The following is a 12,072-nucleotide window of genomic DNA, read 5'->3' as shown; positions in this document are numbered from 1 at the left end:
TTATGTATATTCCCCGGTCACCCATTCCTCCCCCGGTATCCCCGAAGTCAGCGCTAATCCCAAATTGCAGTGGAGCGAGCGAGGTGGGTGGGTCCATACCACCGGCCGAATTGTCGGGGGATTGACCGCGGGTGCGCTTCCCCCGGTATACCCGGCTGCTGGCAACTATCCCCGCAAATAGGAGGAGCTGTTGTTGATCATGAGTTCAAGACCTAGAGAAAAGGGGATTTGCATATAATAAGTATATCCGTAGCTCTCTGTAGAGATGTCGTAATCCCCAACTAGCAACAGCGACATAATGGCACCCTATAGTTCTCCAACCGTCAACTCCCAAGCATTAGGCAAATTCTTTGACGACGTCGCACGTGTGCTTGGAGAAGACAACGTTTCCCGCACGCCCAGTCATGGCGCACTCGAGGGTACTCAAGGCCGGAAATCTTACGGCGATCCATTTTCAACCTCAGAGACCCACGCACCAAGCGGTGCTATTCGACCCAGTACTGTGGAAGAGGTCCAGGAGGTCGTGAAGCTTGCAAATAAGCACAAGGTGTGCTTGTGGACAGTGTCACGGGGAAAGAATCTGGGGTAGTTCTATCTAATGATGCCTCTCATCCCCATGCCATCTGCATATCACTAACGGTCATAGATATGGTGGATCCAGTTCTGTCGTCAAAGGATGCGTTATCCTAGATCTCCACCGAATGAACAAGATCGTCGAAGTGAGCGAGGAGTACGGGTACGCGATAGTCGAACCGGGTGTATCCTTCTTTGACCTTTACGAGGAAATTCAACGACGGGGCCTGAACCTCTGGCCATCGGTGCCGGCCATTGCATGGGGTTCTGTTTTGGGAAATACCATGGACCGGGGGTTTGGATATACGCCCAATGGAGAGCATTCGCAATCACAGTGCGGCATGGAAGTGGTGCTGCCCAATGGTGAATTGCTTCGGACGGGTATGGGAGCGATGAAGGATAATAAAACATTTGCGCTATACAAGGGGTATGTTCACAGTTCACTGGCTCGCCTATGTTCTCCAATGATATACTGACTTGTCATCTAACAAGAGGATTCGGTCCAACCCTTGACGGTCTGTTCTACCAATCCAACCTCGGTAAAGCTCAACGTTATCCTACCTCAAACAACTCAATCACTAACAAAATCAGGCGTCGTCACCAAGATCGGCATGCATATTGCACCTGCCCCCGAGGCGTACGCCACTCTCGAAGTCAGCGTTCCCAAGGAAGCAGACCTCATCCCTCTTACCGGGATTTTGTCAGACCTGATGCGCCGCTCCATCATCCTCAACTCACCTTCCATCGCCAACATCTTCCGCATCGCGCTTACATCCAACGTCCCCGAGGTGCACGCCAAACTGGCCCAGTACATGAAGCCCAACTCCTACGTACCCTACGACGTCCTCGAGCAAATCCGCGCGGAACATAACTGGGGATTCTGGAGAGCCCACTTCTCGCTATACGGCTCCGTCGAAATGCTCCCAGCATTAATCCAAACCGTGCAACGCGCGTTCTCCACAATCCCAGGCGTGAAGATCGAATGGCGCGAGTTTCCCGGATCCCCAGGCCGCGCCATCACAACAGCAGAGATCAAAGAGGAACAGATCCCGCACAGTGGCATCCCGACGCTTGCCCCGCTGGGCATCGTCGACAGCCGATCCGAGAAGGGCGGGGCACACGTCGACTTCTCGCCCATCATCCCTCCATCCGGACGTGAGCTGTACGAGTGGTACCTGACTGCGAAGCAACGCACTATTGACGCAAAGTTCGACTTCTTCGCCGACTTCCATGTCTACCCGCGCTACGTGGTCGGCATCGAGCTGGTCATTTATACGCTCAGAGAGGAGGCTCGCGTCCTCGAGTTGTGCGGGAACTTGCTGCATGATGGTGCGGAGCAGGGTTACATGGAGTACCGGACGCATGTGCGCTACATGGACCAGATTGCGGCCAAGCTTAACTTCAACGATTTTGCGTTCAATAAGTTTACAAGACGCTTGAAAGATGTGCTGGATCCCAATGGGGTGCTTTCTCCCGGCAAGTCGGGCATCTGGAATGGATTTGGGCAGTCTAAGGATGTGTTGCAGCACAAACTTTAGTCTGTTTATTGTTGGGTATATCAATCAGGTCAAGCCCTATACTAAGGTTGGTCAACGTTGTGGCGTAGCGGTCATGATTTACTCTTCAGATAGCTACAGAAAGCCATGTCAACTGGGAGAGTATATCAAGCCCTGGCTCCTGTCAGGTAGTGATAGATCACCTCTCTTCGTGGATTGCATCCACTTTACAGGTATTATCTGCTATATGACAGGTTGCATAAGAAGCTTAAGATAACACTATCCTGGGCATTTCAGTGTTCCGTACGTGAAAGTATTTACTTTGGCAATTTTCGGGGGGGGAGATTCCAGTACAACCAGTGGATCTAACCCGCTAGACAGAGCTTTTGCAGAAGTCCTAATTCTAGGGTTATTGGCAAATAGTACACCAGTAGCCACCGCCGTCTTTCTCGGGGGGATAAGTCACATAATATGAATGGATTGGGTCGGATGCCTTGTCACTTGATGGAGCGCAGTGCGAATAAAAGTAGTTTTATCAGATCCAGGATCCAGGTTTGTTAAGGGCAAGGCCAGGCAGAAGACCTTTGTTTCCGAGATTGATCACGGGAAACAAGGCTCTACCCATGTATATCCTATTTCTAGCAATCATTGCGTGACATCGCATGTCCAAAACACTACCGGTTGTGCGGAGCTCATTGCCATCATTTCAAAGCAAGCGAAAGCCAGGCAAAGAGATTCAGGCCCACTCACGCGTCTTACACTTACCCCTGGAGCACCAGAAGTCAGACGCAGATCAGATCTCATTACACAATTGCATCACGACATTCCTCAGTTTCGGCTTCCTTATCATCACAGGTCTTCTTCGAGATCTCTGTGGGAAATGGCTCTACCCAGCACACTATCAGACCCTGACGACGCACAACGGATACGCGCCGCTCAGTCCTGGAGTTGATAACTTCTATCTCCGTCGTCTTCATGCACGGATGGAGGACTGCTTTGAAAGTGACCTTCGGGGTACCCGGGCGACACATCACGCTGGTTGACAGCGCCAAGGGAGTCCCAACTACAACGCTGAATCCGAGTTCCTACAGCTATTTGGGGCTCGCAGAATCCGAGAGTCCCTGTGCGTCTTTTGTGGAAGCCTCAATCCGAACATGTGGCATCGCCTCCGCCAGCAGCCGTGCGGAAGTGGGCACGCACAATCTCCATGTGGAGGTCGAGGCCTTGGTGGCGTCCTACGTGGGCATTGCATGGTGTCTTTGGTGGGATTTGCTACAAACGCAGATATATTCCCTGTGCTGGTGGATGCTCAATGCCTGGTTATCTCGGACGAGCTGAGCCACGCTTCTATTCGGTTTGGCACCCGTCTGTCGGGAGGAACGCTTGCCACGTTCCAACAACGATTTGAGAGACTTGGAGACGAAACTCTGCGAAGCGGCATGCTCGCGTGTTCCGTGGAAGAAGGTTCCGGTCGTCGTCGAAGGGCTCTACTCCATGGTAGGAACACTATGCCATCTGCCAGCTAGCTTGTCTGGCGCGCGCGGTAGTGAGGCTTGGTAATGTGCTTGTTTTAGATGAAGCTATGAGTAGGTATGTGTAGATATGTCTTCAACTCTTTGTTGTTTGGGTATATAAATCCACACATCAAAAACATCTAACCCCCCTCAATCAATCAGCATCGACAACAGAACAGAAAACAAATGAAACTAGTGATGCAATCGCACTTCCAGAACCACACCATCCTAATAGTGACGCACCGCCCCTCGACCATCCTCGACTTCGACCGCGTGCTGGTCATTGAGGCTGGGCGAATCGTCGAGAACGGTGTTCCGCGGGAACTGATCGGGCGGCCCGGTAGGTTTTTAGGTCTTTACGGTAGGGCGGGGGGGTGGATTGAATTCGGGTTATATATAAACAGCAATTGCAGGTGTTTAATCAGAATCGTCAGGAAAGTAGCTATAGATATAGGGTCACTAATACATATAAGCTAGACCGGTCGCTATTATTCTATTAAGCTAGACATAACTCCATCGACGCATTCTTGGTCATCGTACAGTCCGAAGCGGACATGGGCCCCGTGCATCTTAGCGGTATGCAATTATAATAACAGAAGAGAAAAAGACCAAAGATATAAAACACATAGAGAAATGGAAAGATACATAAGACAAAAGAAAAGAAAAGCAATATGAGAAAGTGAGAATGGGTAAAAGTGGAATAGAAGAAATAAGAAGAAAGGCTCGGAGAATCATCAGGATTAAATAGTTAGACCGCCTTCGACAAGGATGCAAACAGACCCACGTGTCTTGTCTCTTTGTTTTTGGTTTCTTTTTGTACAGCGTTTCGCGTAAGAATCAGAACTCCGTGAAGGAAACTGACGGATTTACTCCGGCTTGCGGCCCACCATCAGGTACATGGGGGTGAAGAGCTTCTTCTCGCCGCCGGCGACCAGGCAGTCACCGGCCAGGGCCAGGCTGTCCGCCGTCTTCTGCGAGCCCCGCGGGAAGAGACCGATGGATTCAAAGGCGCCGACGAAGCGGTGAGCGATGCCGCGGCCCCACCAGGTCATCCGGGCGATGGTCAGGAAGTCCCAGGGGGACGACATGTGCTTGAAGGAGCCCGCGAGGGGGAAGTACCAGGGGATATCGTCGGGTCGGTCGGCCAGATCCTCGTGGTGCTTAAGCTCGAAGCCGGCGTTGCGGATGGCGTCCAGGCCCTCGGAGACGCGGACCATGTTGGAGATACCGTCACCCTGCTCGATACCGAGACGGATCTTGCGGTGCTCGGCATTGTCGTTGTTGTACTCGTCGGTCATCAGCCACTCGTAGACGCCGAAGACGCCGCCGGGCTTCAGCACGCGCTGGATCTCCTTGTACACGCCCTCGAGCTCGGGGGCGTGGCAGGTGGCCTCGATGGCGTAGACGGCATCGAAGCTATTGTCGGGGAAGCTCATCTGCATGAAATCGCCCTTGACGAAGCTCAGCTTGTCGCTCAGGCCCTCACGCTCGGCGTACCGGGTGGCGCGCTGGATCTGGTAGTCGTTGTTGTTCAGACCGACGACGTTGGCGTCGGTGAACTTGACGATCTCGCGCGCGGGGCCACCGACACCGCAGCCGACATCCAGCACCTTCATGCCGGGCTTGATGTTGATCTGGTGGGCGAGGTAGTGCTCATGGCGAGCAATGGCCTGGAGGAAGGGCTCGCCCTTGGCGAAGCGGCAAAAATGGAACGAGGAGCCCCAACCGTACTCGTAGAAATCAGTCGCAAGGTTGTAGTAACTGCGGCGCGCACATGAGCATTGGAATTATCTTTTTATGAGGGACGGGGTGTTTTGCGACATACTGTCTGGTCAGGGTGGCATATTCGGCGCGACGGGCCTACGATAGCGATCAGTCAGTACCATCCAGCGGTGAGAGAAAGAGACAGATTGCCCAGTACTTACCGCGCGAATCTCCTCGGTCTCCTCCGCAGCGTCCTTGTTATCCCAATGCTTGAAATACTCATCGACGGCAGCCTCCTGCGCCGCGGTATCCTTGCCGCGCAGGGCAGCCAAACCACCCTCGGCTTGGAAGGACTTTCCGTGCATGGCACGGTTGAAGTCCGCATCGCGCGAGTGGTTCTCCTGTTCGAGAGCCGTGGGAGCCATGATGTGGAGATTGAGAGAAGATGGGGTTGCGGTGAGGAAAAAGGGGGTATCAATGAGAAGTAAAAACAAACAAAGTTTCCGAAGGAAATGAGATTGAGAGAGGAACAATTGCGATCTCGCCGGGAGAAAGAAGGAGACTTTATAACACAACCTAAAGAAGGGAATTGAGTTGAAGGGAAAAGGGAGGAGAGAGATGAAGATGGGGAAACAGGGAGAGACTTTGGGCAGGGGAGAAAAAGAACGGGGGAGGCAAATACGCCGCGAATACGACAAAAGGAGGCGGAACCAAGAAAAAAAAAATAAATCCAGCCTGAGAGCCTGAGTGGGCAGGCAGGATTGCGACAGCCGCCCCGCAGCCAATCACCGCCCGGGGAACGGGCCCGCTAACCCCAATCGGCCCGGGGCTAGACCCAAACAGTCCGGGGTGGCCTGGGTGCCTGAACCGTCTGTTTCCACCCGGGGGTTCTAGACGATCAGAGATATCGGACGGACAATCGTATTCAATCTGTTGGTATTGAATAGTGTACGCTGTACACATAGAATGGAGAAACTGAGCAATAGAAGTCTCTGGAAGGTGGCTGGCATGTGACAGACACCATTGATAGTGTCGAGCCCGGGTCTTTGCCAGGGATCCACTTCTCCCGGCTGGGCACGTTGTTATTTGTTGCGGGCATTTCTGTCCGCGGCCCTGGATCTGGTCGACAAAGGAGGTCCCGGGGTGAGATGGCCATCCGACCGATCTCTGACTGATTACAGGGACGGGATTGGGTTCAATGCGACGCATCGAGACGGGTCCACGGACTCGGCGGGCTGTGTCTGCAAGTACCACTGGTTCGATATTGCAGTGCAGTGGGATCACCACCTCCTTGCACCGGCAATCTCCCATCCGGGGTGGCTTGAATTCATTCCAGTGGGTGGAGAGAGTGGTGGCAGATGGGATAATACGATCAATACGATATGAAGAGAGGGTCCGATGGACGTTGGAATCAATCAGGCCAACAGGCCAACAATCAAACAAAGATAAGATAAGGATAAAAATAAATAAAATATAGATTCTTATCGATAAGATGCTGTAGTCATGTGAGTGCTGAGTCAGTACCAGCCACACACGCGCCACACACGCCACCGCCGGCTCGAGCATTATCGATAATCATCAATCTCCGTCAATCCCAGCATCATTTCCAGCATCACTACCACCTCCACCCGATCTCTGGCTGGGCTTGGATCTATTTTCTCTCGCGCCTGCTACCATGCCACCCCCTCAAATCAAACAGGACCTGAATCGGTCCGGTTGGGAAACCACCGACTTTCCCTCCGTCTGCGAAAGCTGTCTGCCCGATAATCCTTACGTGCAGATGCTCAAGGAGGACTATGGCGAAGAATGCAAGATCGTACGTGGCCCACTCTTTTCTGATTTTGCAATCCATTCTAGACTCCGATTCTGGATTTACATACTAATCGTGTCAGTGCACCCGTCCATTCACCGTCTTCCGCTGGAAAGCCGACCGCACCGCCCGCACCAAGCGAACCGGCATTTGCCTGACTTGCGCCCGCTTGAAGAACTGCTGCCAGTGCTGCATGCTCGATCTGTCCTTCGGTCTGCCCATTGTCGTCCGTGATGCCGCCCTCAAGATGGTAGCCCCCGGCCCCGAGAGCACCATCAACCGCGAGTACTACGCCCAAGGCCACGAGAAGGAGATCGAGGAGGGGCGCGGCGCCCTCGAAGAATACGAGAAGACGGACGAGAAAGCGCGCGATTTGCTCCGGAGACTCGCCAACAGCCAGCCCTACTACCGGAAGCCTCGCCAGTTGGAAAACAAGCCGGCAGAGGAGGAGACCGAGGAGCCGGCGGGCGACGCGCCCGTCGTGCACAGTCGGTACGGCAACGGACCGGGCCCCATCCGGACGAGCGACAGCCGACGGGGAACCGCATTGCCGGGGCGCGGACGAGGCAACGCACGCGGCGGCGGCCGTGGTGGCCGGCCCTTCCCCGGCACGGCGCAGCTGCCTCCGTCGGCCGAGGATATCCAACCCCCCGCGGACCAGAATATTATCACGCTCTTCGTCACAGGCGTGGAGGACGACTTGCCCGAATATGCCCTGCGAGAGTTCTTCACGCAGTTCGGGCAGCTCCGCTCGCTGGTCTGTTCCCATCGCGCCCACTCGGCGTTCGTCAACTACGCCACGCGGGAGGGCGCCGAGGCGGCCGCCCGCCAGTGCCAGGGCAAGGCCGTCATCCACGGATGTCCGCTGCGCATCCGATGGGGCAAGCCCAAGCCCTTGGATAACCTCGATCGGGAAGAGCGGATCAAGAATGCCCGGGAGGGTCGAACCGCGGTGCCCAACGCCCGGGGAGGGGGGAATGCCGCGAATAAATCGATCACGGCCGCAGGCGAGGACGCCAACAGGCAGGAGAAGCCGCGTGCTGCCGCCGTGGCGCCGCCCCCGGGGAGCGGACAGGTCACCTATTCCAGCATGCATGGGGACTAGAGAGTACATTCAACGATGGCTACAGGGATCAATCAGGAACTGGGAGAGTCCAGGTGTATGTTCGAAGCGGGCGTTGTCTGTTTATAATATGTTCACATATTTCTTTTTTTCCTCTTTTCTTTCCTTTTCTTTTTCCATCACATCCAAAAATACCCCCCACGATGACGCCAAAGGAGAGAGACCAAAAACGTTGGGTATAACTAGTATAATACAATGCGCACAAAGCACGACTTTCACAGCGTAAGCAGATCCCGTACTATGACGAGCACGCCTTGTCAACCTTGACGTTCTTTCCCCCGACCTTGATCGAGTCGTTATCGCCGCGCTCGATATCCTCGTGGATGCGAAGTTCTATCCATTCCCCATCCATTAGTATTAGACGATTGATGCATGGGTTGTAACACCTCAGAAGACACCACTTACGCCATTTAGCCTCTTCGTTGCCGTCGTCCCTCACCCCCTGGACGAGGTTGTGTTTCAAGATGTCCGCCACTTCCAGGGCATGGTTGATCTGCATGGGCGTGTCGATGCCTACCCGCGGATGGTTGTCGAACTGCTGACGGGCCTCTTTACGAGCGCCAATCATCACACGGACGTCATCTGCAGCGAGAGTGTATTAGTACCTTCTTGTCATCCGAGAGACCATGGTCGGAGTACAAACCGCGGAAAGCAACGCGGGTGCTGCGAAGGAGCTGGCGATAGGCACTCCGCGCGGAAGGAACAGCAGAAGCCATGTTTTGATGCGGTAGGAAAGATCGAGGGGATTAGAGAAGTAATAAATCAAACGTCAAGGACAATCGTCAATAATGGAGAGAATCGAATCGGACGATGGGCGAAATATTTGGTTTCTTTGCGCCACTTGATGACCTCCGAGACCTCCCGCCTCCCATTGGTCCTCGTGAGGGCGGCAACCCGGGGCAGAAAACACCGCCCGAAAATGACTTTTTCAACTTTTCACGCTTTTTTTTCTTACTTTTTACTTCTGACTTCTTCATCCCCCCACCTCATCTCGAAGCACACCTCTGTCCTTTGGCTTCGACTCCACCACCATGTCTACCCCTCAGGTTGTTAATGTGACCTTGCCCGCCCTGCCTCAGGGATGGAGTGCCGATAAGGACTTCAAGGCTGTTGGCACACTGTCCGCTGGCACCCAGCGGACCGTGGAGCCCGTTGGGCCTCACTTCTTGGCCCATGCCCGCAGAGTATGTCTTATCTTACATTGCAAAATAAGGCATAATATGTTGAGGAGATACTAACAACCGCATAGAAGCGTCATCACCGCACTTTCTCCGAGGATGAGCGCATCCAGGCCCAGCACACCGTCAAGAAGACGGAGCAGGAGGACGACGACGACATCTCTGAAAATGAAGACCCCATGATGCTGTCCCGGGACGCTAAGGACTGGAAGGTTTGTCAATCTGGCTACCATCTCACCCAAAACAAATTACTCACCCACTTCTAGAGCCAAGACCACTATGCCGTGCTCGGTCTGAGCAAGCACCGCTGGCGCGCCACCCCCGATCAGATCAAGCGGGCCCACCGCAAGAAGGTCCTGCGTCACCATCCCGACAAGAAGGCCGCCATGGGCGACCGTGACGAGAACGACAGCTTCTTCAAGTGCATCCAGATCGCCGCCGAGCTGCTGCAGGACCCCGTGCGCCGCCGCCAGTTCGACTCCGTGGACGAGGCCTGCGAGGTGGACCCGCCCAGCAAGAAGGAGGTGCAGAAGGGCAACTTCTTCAAGCTGTGGCGTCCCGTGCTCAAGGCCGAGGGCCGCTTCTCCCGCGTGCAGCCCGTGCCCGAGCTGGGCGACGAGAACTCCACCCAGGAGCACGTCGAGAACTTCTACAACTTCTGGTACAACTTCGACAGCTGGCGGACGTTCGAGTACCTGGACGAGGATGTCCCCGATGACAACGAGAACCGTGACCAGAAGCGCCACGTCGAGAAGAAGAACGCCAACGCCCGCCGCAAGAGAAAGACCGAGGACATCACCCGTCTGCGCCACATGGTCGACGACCTGGCCGGCATGGACGAGCGCATCAAGAACTTCCGCAAGGCCGCCCGCGCCGGCAAGGACAAGAAGCGTCTCGAGAAGGAGGCCGAGGCCAAGCGTCTGGTCGAGGAGAAGGAGCGCGCCCGCGTCGAGGAGGAGGAGCGCAAGAAGGCCGCCGACGAGGCTGCCAAGGCCGACCGCGAGAAGAACAAGAAGGCCAAGGAGGCCGCCAAGAACGCGTCCAAGAAGAACAAGCGTGTGCTCAAGGGCTCCGTCAAGGACGCCAACTACTTCGCCGAGTCCGGCGCCCCCTCCGCCGCCGAGGTCGACTCCGTGCTCACCGACGTTGATCTCATCATCAGCAAGATCGACGCTGAGGAGCTGGCTGGCCTGGCCGAGCGTCTGACCGCCGCGGGCAAGGACATCCCTGCCGTCAAGAACGTCTACGCCGAGGAGTCCAAGCGCCTGGTTGGTGCTGGCAAGCTCAAGGAGGGCGAGACCAAGACTTTCTAAGTCTTTTCTTTTCTGTTTCGGACGGTTCGATGAGCCATGCTTGACATGGACTGAAAAGCTTGATGGTGAAAACATGACGTATATCTGCAGCCTAGATCGATAGATTTCTTGCTACATAATGGAGCCAACGACTTATTGTTATCGATATACCTATGTAAAATCCATTCGCTAGGAACGTATGCCAGTCATGTCACCACCTAGATTACCATACCTAGATCATCATACCAACAACCCAAGAAACCACCCCCTGCCATTCCAAAGCTAGACAGAACCCATGCAGAAACGCAAGTAAACAAACGAACCACGTGCTCAACAACAGCAATCATGAAGAGCGCACCATACCACCTTACCTCATTCACGAATGACGTAACCCCAGTCCAATATACTATAAACAGAAGCAGTTGCTTGAGTGATATTCATCTCCAAATAGATTATGTAGGAGTCGGTGATAGTTTCACGCCTAGTAAGTACCCCAGTAAGCACCCTACCCATGACATCACATCTACCTTCTTTGTTGAAGAGAGAAGTATATGATCCGATGAGCATGCAGTGCAATCAATCACCTACCGATCTAAGTAGTGAGAATGTAGTGTACAGTACTTCCCCACGGGAGATGACCGCATACTTGCTCGGGTCAGGTTCAGAGTTATGTGCGTCGTTATTTGCGGCTATGATTCCGGGTTGGGTATTCATTCATCTGCTTGGGTCTGTGGTTTGTGAATGGCTCAAGCGTGGTCTGTTGGGATGGAGAGATGTATGTCGTCATTTGTATATGTCTATCTATCTATCATTTACTTACATACGTACCTGAGTACCTACCCACTATTGATCTATAACAAACTACACCAATTCAAGATAACCTACAGAGCCATCCTAACTAACAACGATGGCAATCGAGCCCTACAAATCCAACGAACGCCACCTCATCAACTGGATCATCCACACCTCCAACAGAGTCATAGCGAACCGTCCCGAGGCAACAGCACCAAGCACAGGCAGAATCACCCTATCCGGGCTCATCTCCCTGTCGCGGCTGATCGCGCAGCACGTCCGGCGGATCCCGTCCCGCGTGTTTTGCCTCTTCCGGTCGATCATCGCCGCGAGGTCGGCGATGCATGCGTATTTCGAGCGGGTCGCGGACGCGAGCTCGGATCCTGGCCTTGCGGGGAGTAATCGCTCGCATGGGGTGTGGATTGAGGGGTTGGTGGAGGCTTTTAGGGCGTTGGGTGGGGAGGGGTGGGAGGTGGAGAGGATGGGGAAGGGGATGAGAAAGGGGATGGGGGTGAGGGAGAATGGCGGGATGACGTTCTCGAATAGGTTTGCGGTGTTGAGTCTGGATAATGGGGGAGAAAGATGCTGAG

General features: G+C 54.3%; 7 protein-coding genes across 7 annotated transcripts; 5 read left to right on the top strand and 2 right to left on the bottom strand.

The window, feature by feature from the left end:
• Nucleotides 1-298: 298 nt before the first annotated feature.
• On the top strand, nt 299-2,111 carry P168DRAFT_266369 (FAD-binding oxidoreductase; the record flags this gene model as incomplete). The annotated part of the gene is made up of 4 exons (XM_024834966.1): nt 299-588; nt 662-665; nt 711-1,004; nt 1,119-2,111. 4 exons carry the CDS (start codon nt 299-301, stop codon nt 2,109-2,111), a joined length of 1,581 nt encoding a protein of 526 aa, XP_024694269.1.
• A 937-nt stretch (nt 2,112-3,048) lies between these two features.
• P168DRAFT_128335 (uncharacterized protein) lies at nt 3,049-3,772 on the top strand. The gene is made up of 2 exons (XM_024832668.1): nt 3,049-3,659; nt 3,746-3,772. Exon 1 carries the CDS (start codon nt 3,224-3,226, stop codon nt 3,593-3,595), a length of 372 nt encoding a protein of 123 aa, XP_024694268.1. The 5' UTR covers nt 3,049-3,223; the 3' UTR covers nt 3,596-3,659; nt 3,746-3,772.
• Nucleotides 3,773-4,036: 264 nt separating this feature from the next.
• On the bottom strand, nt 4,037-5,912 carry erg6 (sterol 24-C-methyltransferase). The gene is made up of 3 exons (XM_024834220.1): nt 5,509-5,912; nt 5,409-5,443; nt 4,037-5,344 (listed from the first exon to the last, which is right to left on the bottom strand). Exons 1-3 carry the CDS (start codon nt 5,710-5,712, stop codon nt 4,450-4,452), a joined length of 1,134 nt encoding a protein of 377 aa, XP_024694267.1. The 5' UTR covers nt 5,713-5,912; the 3' UTR covers nt 4,037-4,449.
• A 970-nt stretch (nt 5,913-6,882) lies between these two features.
• slt11 (Pre-mRNA-splicing factor ECM2) lies at nt 6,883-8,486 on the top strand. The gene is made up of 2 exons (XM_024838754.1): nt 6,883-7,103; nt 7,180-8,486. Exons 1-2 carry the CDS (start codon nt 6,963-6,965, stop codon nt 8,200-8,202), a joined length of 1,164 nt encoding a protein of 387 aa, XP_024694266.1. The 5' UTR covers nt 6,883-6,962; the 3' UTR covers nt 8,203-8,486.
• On the bottom strand, nt 8,257-9,019 carry P168DRAFT_289123 (LYR motif-containing protein). The gene is made up of 3 exons (XM_024836928.1): nt 8,864-9,019; nt 8,626-8,802; nt 8,257-8,553 (listed from the first exon to the last, which is right to left on the bottom strand). The coding sequence occupies exons 1-3, from the start codon at nt 8,934-8,936 to the stop codon at nt 8,459-8,461; spliced, it is 345 nt and encodes a 114-aa protein (XP_024694265.1). The 5' UTR covers nt 8,937-9,019; the 3' UTR covers nt 8,257-8,458.
• A 175-nt stretch (nt 9,020-9,194) lies between these two features.
• P168DRAFT_266359 (putative ribosome associated DnaJ chaperone Zuotin) lies at nt 9,195-10,853 on the top strand. Its single transcript, XM_024834965.1, has 3 exons — nt 9,195-9,404; nt 9,470-9,610; nt 9,665-10,853. Exons 1-3 carry the CDS (start codon nt 9,252-9,254, stop codon nt 10,709-10,711), a joined length of 1,341 nt encoding a protein of 446 aa, XP_024694264.1. The 5' UTR covers nt 9,195-9,251; the 3' UTR covers nt 10,712-10,853.
• Nucleotides 10,854-11,537: 684 nt separating this feature from the next.
• Nucleotides 11,538-12,071, top strand: P168DRAFT_326006 (uncharacterized protein; the record flags this gene model as incomplete). The annotated part of the gene is made up of 1 exon (XM_024841073.1): nt 11,538-12,071. Exon 1 carries the CDS (start codon nt 11,598-11,600, stop codon nt 12,069-12,071), a length of 474 nt encoding a protein of 157 aa, XP_024694263.1. The 5' UTR covers nt 11,538-11,597.
• Between the last annotated feature and the right edge of the window lies 1 nt (nt 12,072).

The sequence above is a fragment of the Aspergillus campestris genome (genome assembly GCF_002847485.1).
Source record: "Aspergillus campestris IBT 28561 chromosome Unknown P168scaffold_4, whole genome shotgun sequence".
NCBI lineage: Eukaryota > Fungi > Ascomycota > Eurotiomycetes > Eurotiales > Aspergillaceae > Aspergillus > Aspergillus campestris.
The sequence above is the reverse complement of the archived record's forward strand: the minus strand, read 5'-3'. Positions and strand labels throughout refer to the sequence as shown.

Bases quoted from the DNA above. Each gene is read 5' to 3' on its own strand.
- P168DRAFT_128335 (XM_024832668.1), top strand. From the start codon at position 3,224: ATGTGGCATCGCCTCCGCCAGCAGCCGTGCGGAAGTGGGCACGCACAA.
- erg6 (XM_024834220.1), bottom strand. From the start codon at position 5,712: ATGGCTCCCACGGCTCTCGAACAGGAGAACCACTCGCGCGATGCGGAC. The intron at 5,444-5,508 runs GTAAGTACTGGG...TCGCTATCGTAG, and splicing joins AGACCGAGGAGATTCGCGCG to GCCCGTCGCGCCGAATATGC. The intron at 5,345-5,408 runs GTATGTCGCAAA...TGCGCGCCGCAG, and splicing joins TATGCCACCCTGACCAGACA to TTACTACAACCTTGCGACTG.
- slt11 (XM_024838754.1), top strand. From the start codon at position 6,963: ATGCCACCCCCTCAAATCAAACAGGACCTGAATCGGTCCGGTTGGGAA. The intron at 7,104-7,179 runs GTACGTGGCCCA...TAATCGTGTCAG, and splicing joins ATGGCGAAGAATGCAAGATC to TGCACCCGTCCATTCACCGT.
- P168DRAFT_289123 (XM_024836928.1), bottom strand. From the start codon at position 8,936: ATGGCTTCTGCTGTTCCTTCCGCGCGGAGTGCCTATCGCCAGCTCCTT. The intron at 8,803-8,863 runs GTTTGTACTCCG...CTCTCGCTGCAG, and splicing joins CACCCGCGTTGCTTTCCGCG to ATGACGTCCGTGTGATGATT. The intron at 8,554-8,625 runs GTAAGTGGTGTC...GGGAATGGATAG, and splicing joins CAACGAAGAGGCTAAATGGC to AACTTCGCATCCACGAGGAT.
- P168DRAFT_266359 (XM_024834965.1), top strand. From the start codon at position 9,252: ATGTCTACCCCTCAGGTTGTTAATGTGACCTTGCCCGCCCTGCCTCAG. The intron at 9,405-9,469 runs GTATGTCTTATC...ACAACCGCATAG, and splicing joins TCTTGGCCCATGCCCGCAGA to AAGCGTCATCACCGCACTTT. The intron at 9,611-9,664 runs GTTTGTCAATCT...ACCCACTTCTAG, and splicing joins GGGACGCTAAGGACTGGAAG to AGCCAAGACCACTATGCCGT.